Below are 10,120 nucleotides of genomic sequence, written 5' to 3' on the forward strand. Positions count from 1 at the left end.
GATGCCTTCTCCATTACCATTAGGGGTCAGCTAGTTTATTGCAAAACCATTCATACAAAAGTCACTTAACCATAAAACAGCCACATTCCTTTAAAACATGTTTTAAGAAAAACAACTCTCTGTAGTTTCAGTGAACTAAATGTAAAGATTAGCTAGATGTAATGGGTAGAACAAATAAATAGATAAAAAATTTCTTCAAAATGCAAAAAATATAATGGATATAATTTGGGAGTAATTATCTGTAGAAAAAATAGGATGATCAGATACAATATTGCCAACGGTTCTTATTAATTTATTTGAGTTGTAGGAGATGCAATGCCTAACCCAAGATCTCTTTAAAAAAAAAATCAGTTGAATTGTCATTTTAATAATTTACACAACCAATAGAAATAATCTTAAATTTATGATCAACTAAGAAATTTCTCTACATAAGGAAGAAAAAGATACAGCTATAAAGGGATTTTCTGATGTGAAACAAAACAACTAAAAAACAAATCACAAATCTGATTGCTGGATATGCAAAGGAATTACTTATTCCCAGCTTCAAGCTCGACTACCAATTTGTACCCATATTTCATTTTTACTTCCTTGTACAAAGTAAAGGAAGTATTACGATCGCAAAAAATTTCGATTTTCAGATTCCAACGGAAATATCCACTTTGACCATCCCTGAATCCATTTTGACTAGTTTCGGCATGACGTCTATATGTACATATCTCGTGTAACTCAAAAATGATTAGCCGTAGGATGTTGAAATTTCGGATTTAGGACTGGTGTAACATCTAGTTGTGCACCTCCCCTTTTGATCGCAATCGACTGGACCAGAAGTGTCTAAAAAAGACCAAAATCCAGAAAAATAGGATTTTGTACTTTTTCTTAACTGCAGCAATAAGCCCTCATTGAGAGCTTTTAAAATCATATTTTAATTAATGAAATATTTGGCTCTTAAAAGGGGGAAACACATCAGTTCAAATCAGACTTCATCTCCCTTTTTTTTAACTTTTTTTTTTTAATTTAAATATATTACTTTATTAATTATTATTAACTTCTGATTTTAAAAAAAATCTTTACAATAAATAATAATTCAAAAATAACAATAAAAACAAAAAAAAATATGAAAAATTATCAGTTGTTAATGAAATAAAATTTTATGTACTTTTCATTTTAAAAAAAATGTGTATATATAATTTAATAGACATATAAGGAAGTCATGTGGTGCTCACATCAGATTTTTTGCTGTAGTTATCATCGCTAGATTAGAAATAGAAAAGAATTCTATTTCATCAATCAGGTGCATTAATTATATTTTTTTAATGCAAGTTATTCAATAAGACCTCTTAGTGCAGGTTGTGATTACTAATTACACATGTGAATGACCAACAGTAATAGATCATGAAAGAATTATACAGCATCTGTTTAAATCAGCATTTTATCCTCAATACAAATTTTAATAATACAGATTTAAGGTAACGAACAATAAAGGTGTTTTAGTTTTTGAACTCCTATTTACCATACTTGGTAAACATTATTGTAAAATTATACTAGTTTCCTTTCATAATTTGATATGCTTAACACTAAACCAGATATTTCTGTCTGTGATAACATAAACACGTGCTATTACTGTTTTTTGTGCATGTCTATTATCCTTATCCTTCCAACCAATAAATTTCAAATAATTATTTTAAACAGAGTCAGAAAAATTGTCAGCTGATTTACACACTTTTACTCTCTTGCTCATTCCAGCAAATAAAAATAAAATATTTCACAAAAATAATGTATTCCTACATTGTCTATAACCTGTTTCAACCTTCCTAAATCAGAAGCCATGGAAAAATTTTTTGTTTTATTTGGTACGGTAAGCAAAATGTGCATGTTTCATTTGATAAAAAAACACATAATTACAATTAAGCTTAATAATTTATTCAGTTAGATTAAAGTTGTAGAATAGTGTTAAAACAAAAGAGCTGGATATGTTAATAGAAACAAATTTTGGAGTAAAAGCTTATAGTACAACTAGACCAAATACTTTCAAGAAAATGGTATTAATGGAAGACAACAGTACACTAGCAACCAGAATCAACTGAGCTGATAAACAAATGTGAAACAACTTATTACAGGACAATAAAGGAACAACTGTGCAGACATTCAAACAAGTCTCTAGAATGTCAGTGAATGGGCTATTACGTGCTAGAACCTAGTAAACCTAGTAAAATAGGTTGGACTTACACAGAAAAGATCTAAAAATAGACAAACAAACACTCAAGGGACCTAAATGTCATCTTAAAATTTTAATAATGTAAAGGAAATTATAAACGAAAAATATTTTAAAAAATCTTCATTAAAAAGACAAATGTGTAAATGACTGCTCTAAATTCAAGTGAAATCTAAAACAGACACAAAAAATATAACTAAGCAGAAATGTTCTGTAATATAACAAAGTTCTATTTTCATTATCAATGAAACAGAATAAACATGATAAAATATCATAAATTAAATATTCAGATATCAATATACATAAAATAAAAATTTATACGAAGACCAAAGAACTAATCAAAAACAAAAAACTTCACCTCTCTGATTGTCTATGGTGATACATTCCTTGCAAATATAATGAAACTACAATATGACTTTTTTAGTCAAGAAATGTACTAGCACAAATCATTCTCCTTATTTTATAACAAATGTTTTTATTAAAATGACCATAACTCAAAACAACCTTCTTTTATTTCTATAATTCATACAACAGATAAAAATTAAAAATTTTGTTTAACTTTTATGGAAAAATTCAGCTTTATGTTTCAAAACGTGGATCATATCAAAAATGTGACACGATCAGACTTTAAAACAGGTAACTCAATAAAAACATTTTGTTGAAATCAAACTTTCAGAAAAGTTTTATTCATAAAATAGATTTCTCAAAATTGTTACTGTAAACAAGAACAAGGCTTAATTTTTTTTTCTAATCTGATCACAAATGCTCAGATATGTGATAGTATCTCAGCCAAACCCCCAAAATAAAATTGAAATCATGTGATGAAAAAATCAAGAATCAAATTTACTACTGTTAGTTCTAGATACTCCTTAAAAACTTTCAAGGCAAGTTCCACTTCAACAGAACAAAGGAAGTTTTTGTCAACAAAAAAACTTTTTAGACGATACATTCTTAAGCAGTTGTTTTTGAAAAGTGTTCCATGTTAAGAGCACAAAACCTATTCTCCAAGGCCAAAAGTCACAACAGCCTAATTTAGAAAAAACTACAAAGGTAAAAGGGGTTTGTTTTAAATCTAACCTCTTCTAAACTAATGGATATTATTTTAATCCTTTACCGTGGACTTCCAAAGTAAAGTTTTAGTATAGTTTTTATTTAGATGTATAATTAAAAAAATATATATATATATTTACGAAAAATAATATAAATATATATTTTACAATATATATACAGTTTAGCATATTTTTTTACAAATAAAAAATATGCTAAATGGTCAATGAAATAAATAAATTTTAAAGAGAAAATAGTCAATAATCATTTACAAAGAAATAAAGATCTAAAATTAAATATATATTTTCACTGTTAGCATCAATATATAGGAGCAATTAACAAAGAAGATTTTTTAAATATATAAGAAAAACTAACAAACAAAAACATATCAAATGCCAATAAAAATAATTAAATGATAAAGGACCAATACCTGTACAAAGAACAGCATGACTAAATGTATAAAAACAGCTATTTAATAAGAAATTTGATGGTATCCTGTAAGGCAGGTCGTTAAAAGTAGGAAATCACCTTAAAAACTCTACATTGCTGAAGAAGTTATGAAATTATAATAAACTGGGTCTTTTTTAAAAAGTAATTTCAACTACTTTTGTTTCTAAGGAGGATATTTTACGTAATGTTACCCAAAATTTTTTAAATAAAACTGTTATGCTTTCAAAAATTTCACACGGTCCTGAAGAATAAAGGTAATTTGTGAAAAACCAGTCTTGCATACAGGAATATTTGTTTGTAACTGTATAATGTCTACATAAATTTTAATAAGTACAGATATTAAATTTTCCTCAAATCTGCATACGGCACACAGTAACATCATTTTTTTAACACATTCAAAAATTTACTACTTTATACTAATCTAATGGAGTGAAAGCAAGAAATGTAAGGGGTCTGAAACAGAATACACAAAAAAGGCAGCTGAAACTTAAAAACAATAGAATAACTATGAAAGATAAACGAAATGACTGAATTTAAAAAAGCTTTAATTTTCATACTATGACTATTTGTAAGACATAGATGGTATCAATAATAAATAATTAAGAACTGTATTCCACATCTTATTTTTGTGCAATTTTCATTCAATTCCATTTGATTCCTTTTAAACTACCAATGATAAATAATTTTATACAAACTTATCTATAGTAAAACGTACAATTTTTTTCAGTGACTCTTTTAAACAAAAATATTCAGATTTCTGGTTTTTTCAGAGAACTTAATTTTTAATTATTTTATTTTGTTATTTATTTTAAACAAAAATCCCATTAATATACATTTTCAATAGTACAGGTTAATAAATAAATATTCTTAAGAAATTACTATAGCTCAAGGATATGTATTTGGCAAATTACTTGTGTAGAGTAATGTAAAGATATGAACAATGTAATATTTGGACCACATCATAATAGGGGAAAAAGTTCCAATAACCAGGATCCAGTAAGTTACAGGCTACTTTCAGTGAAATGTTAAAAGAACAGTGGGCTTTTGTTCTTAACTAAAACCCACTGGAAATTTTCAATTCTAGGATCATAGAGATAAAGTAAATTAATAAAAATAATGGCATAATGAATCACAATAATAAATTCAAATATAGCAACATGCTTTACTGGAATAAACAATGATTTGGATCTGGTACAAATAAAGATGAAAAATGCCAAAAAGAAGTTAATTTTATTATCTTATCATCTGCTCTTTGCATTCTAATAACAGAAGAAATAATTTTTTTAAATGTTCAGAACATAAATTATTATGATGGGACTAATTAGAGCACTAATAATGCAGTCTTCACAATACAGAACCAACAATTTTTCATGCCATATTTTTTTTTTGCCAGAAATCTACTTGAAAACTGTGCATGCAAGTCTATGTTTACAGCCAACAGGGAGCCAGAATTTTAAGTACCATTGATTTTGGAAAATGTTTCCCCAAAATAGGTAATCAGCCTGGAGCTGATCTAACAAAAAATAGATTTCAAGTTACCATCAAAATCCTGTCATCTGATTTACCCATCCATTCACAGAAATAAAGTAGAAAGTATGGGGAGATTTTGCCAAAAAAATAGTGGGGCAACAACATAAAACTGTTACAAGCACTTGTTAGAAGCTTTACTTCAGAGAAATATCACTAAATATCTACAAGCTGGCTCTAAAATTTCATAGTATCAATGTTTAAAGTGTAATATGGAATCATACGCAGTTTTGATGGGTCACCTAATACTTATAACAAGGCAATGGTTATATATGCTGGCCACAGTGCAAAAGGATTTACAGCCATAAAACTTTGTCTATCCCAGTTATGTAAAAAATATAAATAATAAGATACTTTGTAAGATACTTTGTAAGATACTTTGATTTATTACAAAAATTATTTTTCTCCAAACTAAAGTATTCAATAAATTATTAAATAAGATTCTTTCAAGAGATCAATAAATCTAACACACCACTTTGTAACTACAGCAATTAATTATAAAATTAAATATAATGCAAATTAAGAGTTCAACGCCCAAAGTTAATTTTGAAGATAACACTGTTTACTTTCTTTCATTTTTCAGAGCAACTCCATGAATTTGAATTTTTTTAAATACAAATGAATATGTAATACCTCTGAAATCATTATGTAATTACAATCATAATTTTTTAACAATGCAAGGCAACTGCCAGAAAGTAAATGACTATTAAACTAATTTACACCCAAAGTACTAAGGTTGTAACAACAAAAAATTCTAAAATAGCAACAAATAATAAACAAAAACTTGAAACATAAATACCCTTAGTAAAATAATAGTCACAAACTATTAACTGAAATAGTGTTCAAATAAAAACACATTTTTTACCAATTTAAAATAAAATATTACTTTGCTTAATTAATTAATAAATATAGTAAAAACGACCTGGAGGATAAATAATATAAATGTAAAGCGATCGTAAAACGAAGTTAGTTGAACGGGCAGCACAAATTACAGTCAAGTACTTAAGTACTTGACTGCATTTGCATTTATTTCATCATATAAATAGAAAAGTCAATAATTAATACTACATTATATTAAAATATACATACCTCCTTTATTTAAATTTTCTCCTTCTTCAATTGGAATGACTAGCAGAGGAAAAATACCGCTCAAACCAACAACTACTGAACCAAGAAGAGACCACACCAACGGATTGTAATCCATAGCGGGGATAACATTATTTATAAACTCCATTGATGTAAATTGTTTAAATGTCCTGAAAACGTCACTAATAATAAATTCATTTGTAACATTACTGTATACACAACTGATAGTACTGAATGAGTACAAATAATTTTGTAATGTCATTTTTATCAATAAAATATCCACTACTAATTAGATATGAAGTTATTACTTTAATACATATTAAAAATAAGGAATTAACGCAATCCCTTCCACAGATAATCCGTAATAAATATGAAATCTGTTAATAAGAACAATATATCAAAAAGTTCAGGTGAATATATATATTCCAGAACAGAGAATACCCAGCAATAACAACAAAGAAGCTTTAACCGCTACTAACCCTAATTCCGTCGTATTTATCTGAGGACTTCTTGTTTACTTCCGTACTACAACCCCACCGCCAAAAGATAGCACCACTGTACTTGCGCTGACCTCTGCGCATACATATATGCATTTCTTCCATTTTAAAGGTTCAAAATGCCAATAAGATTTTTTCATTCAAACTAAATGAACAATTTAAGCACTATTCAGTATTTGCTTATGATTTTAAAAAGTATTTAAGGTAATTTTTGGAGATTCTTCTCAGTGGAGTGGCAGAAACACTGTTGTTAATGGTCTTTAAGTGTCTAGGAAAATTCTTTGGTGTGGCCAAATAATACATACTAAATCTTTATTATAACAAAAAGGGGAATTTTATTTTTAGATGTACTAAATGCAAGAGATATTTTTAAAATGAGTTAATCAGAAGAATATCTATTATTTTACTTTTTGCGGTTGTTATTATTATAATTTTGAAAAAAATAAATTTACAGGGAAAGATTAATTATAAAACCTAAATAAAAGAATTTTTTTTTCATTTTTTAATCAGTAATTTGTAGTTTAATATTCTTTTTTAATGCCTGTCATTTGTATTGGTTTAATGCTAATTGTTATTCCTATTTCTTGTGGTAATCTGTTTACCTCAGTTTACATTATGATATCTTACTTTCTCAGATATCATATTTTAATCGTAACCTACATATGTTAATTTTTATTTTTTAACAGTGAGTGGCCTTACAGATTCCTTTATAACAAAATTAATTTAATATGAGTGTCTTAATACAAGTATATGGTTCATCAACCTATTATGGATTATATGTTTATAAAATTCTACAAACCACATAACCCACCCAATTTTCAGTCTCTTCCAGTTAGACCAGATTTTAAAAAATATATTTCTTTTACTTTGATACTGTTGATGTTTTAGTATACTGCATTTAAATATTTTTTAAGGATTTATTTCTAATTCTAGACCTATATTTGATTCCAACAGACTTTTCTGCTTGAAATTTTTTCTTGCTTATACTTGACTTACTTTACATATTGGCAAAAATGAAAAATCCTACAGTAAGTAATGTTTGTATGTATGTTAACCTTAGTGTTTATTTTAATGTTCAATTTCTCATCGTTTTTCCCTGTAACATTGTTACCTATTTTTTATTTTGTTCATTTTCCACTTTTCCAACGAGATTAATGAAATACTAAACATTTCATATTTTTGAAATTTTCCTTTCAAGCAATTTTATTTGACTCCTGCCCCAAATGATAAGTTTTAAATCAATTTCAGTTTTGTTTAGAGAAAGTGGTATCTACCAACTGCCATTTTGAAGTTAATGAAGACTGAAATATAAATGAAACAATCTGAAATTTTATGAGTGTAAAGAAAAAGTTTTTTTTAGTTTTATCAAATTTGTGAAGACTGGAAATTGCATATTTCAAACTAGTTCAGTGTTGTTTGAATCATAATCATAACTGATCAAAAAAAAAAATTATTAAAAAATACCACAGTAAAATGTATTAATAATCAAAATGTGATTATAAAAGAATCCATATGTGATGTATGTAATAATTTAATTCTCTAAAAACATAGAAAAATAAGATTGCAAGTTAATGCTGATACAAAGGAATAATATCCAAGAACAATATTGCGTTTGCAGAAAATGTCACATTCATATCTATATTATTATACAGACAGTTTGTGTAAAAAAGTCACTGAATCAAAAAGAGAAATTTATATTGTTTTAAAGCTTATCCTTCATGATTCTTATAGAATGCATAATAATTACATAACCTCCCCTTGCAACTCCCATAAGTTCACTCTCTTTCAGTCTCCTAATTTCATTCCTTTGGTTCCCCTTCATAGAAATATGATTGATATTAAACAGATAAAAAATAAAGTCACAGTATGAGAAAAAACTATTTATTAGACATCCACCAAACTTTCGAATCTAATTCTATGAAACCAAGCATATAACATGGATTGAAAATTTTTAAATCCAATTACTCTACATGAACTCCCAAATGTAGTCGTAAAAAATTGAAATACTGAAATACTAAAATTTTATTTTTCAAAATGTGTTCTAGCTTCAGAAAAAAATTAAAAATCATTTAGGAAAAGAAGAGGCTCACACTGTGTTGCCCTTCAAAGAATTCATACCCATTAACTCTTGATATTAACAAACCTTTTTTTGTTAACTTGCAATTATAAAAACTTGCTCTACCACCATACCATATCAAAACTGTTTTTTAATGTGCTATACCATAATAAAAAAAATATATATATAATGTTGCCCAATACTTTTAGGCCCCCTTACCTCCTTGCCTTTCTTCTTTACCATCTAAATTAACAAAAATTGAATAATGGAATGGGTATTCATTCACTTCTGTCAATTTACAAAAATTAAAACTGTTTTTTTTTTTAATGTATTTTAGAAAATAATGGTATTCAAGAAGTCACTCTTTTGCTCATCATGAACCATTCTACCCTCAGCCTATTAAATTTAAAAAAAATAGAGTACTGGGATATTGTAACTTTTCTTTTTAAAAATATGTTATACCTTTGAAAAAATTATGCCTTTCATACTGCAAAGGCTCATACCTCTCAGCCCCCTTAATAAAAGAAACTTGAAATATGATATTCTAACCATTTGAAATGTGTTTTACTTTCAGAAAAATTAAAAGAATATAGATGTCCAAGAAAAGCAAGCCTTCTTGATTCCAATAGCTTCTATCCTCCCTCGACCCTTATTAACAAAACTGAAAAATTGCTATATTCTAATCAATTTTATTTAAGTTATTTTACTACCTTAAGAAAAAAATTAAAAAAAGCACTGGTATCCAAGAGGTTTGAGCTTCCTAGACACTAGGGGGTTCTATCTTTAAGATATAAATTAATAGAAATTGAAGTATTGCTCAACACCTAGTTCTCCTCTAAAGAGTTAATACTATTCAACCCTCAACTAAAAAACATTAAAAAACCACAAAATGGGACTTTCCTTAAAAAAAATTCAACTAAACTTTATACTTTTTATGTTTCTTGGGAGGCAGTAAAAACTTTTATGTTATTGAAAGTTTGAACCATGTTGACTACCCACCTACTAACAGCCTTAAATTTCTTTATTCACAGAAAAAAATTTTAATTTTAACTTTATTTTCAACTTCTATCATCTCTTTTTAAGGTCATAAAAACCTCAATGATTTAAAGAGATTTTAACCTCAAGCCTTCATTTAACTAAAATTGAAATTAATTATTTGCAACCTTTAAATTAAGAATATAAAGATATTTTTAGAATGTTCTTTTAGAAAACTAATATTTTTTGAGCAAGTAAAGAGTTCAATCA

General features: G+C 27.1%; 1 protein-coding gene across 1 annotated transcript in view; it reads right to left on the bottom strand.

The window, feature by feature from the left end:
- Positions 1–6,799, bottom strand: part of Zip99C (Zinc transporter Zip99C) — a 154,897-nt gene extending 148,098 nt beyond the window's left edge. Inside the window, exon 1 of the mRNA XM_075372986.1 lies at positions 6,326–6,799. Within this exon, the coding sequence (XP_075229101.1) occupies positions 6,326–6,584 (259 nt within the window). The 5' untranslated portion in view covers positions 6,585–6,799. The remainder of the gene's footprint in view (positions 1–6,325) is intronic.
- Between the last annotated feature and the right edge of the window lie 3,321 nt (positions 6,800–10,120).

The sequence above is a fragment of the Lycorma delicatula genome, chromosome 1, assembly GCF_047948215.1.
Source record: "Lycorma delicatula isolate Av1 chromosome 1, ASM4794821v1, whole genome shotgun sequence".
NCBI lineage: Eukaryota > Metazoa > Arthropoda > Insecta > Hemiptera > Fulgoridae > Lycorma > Lycorma delicatula.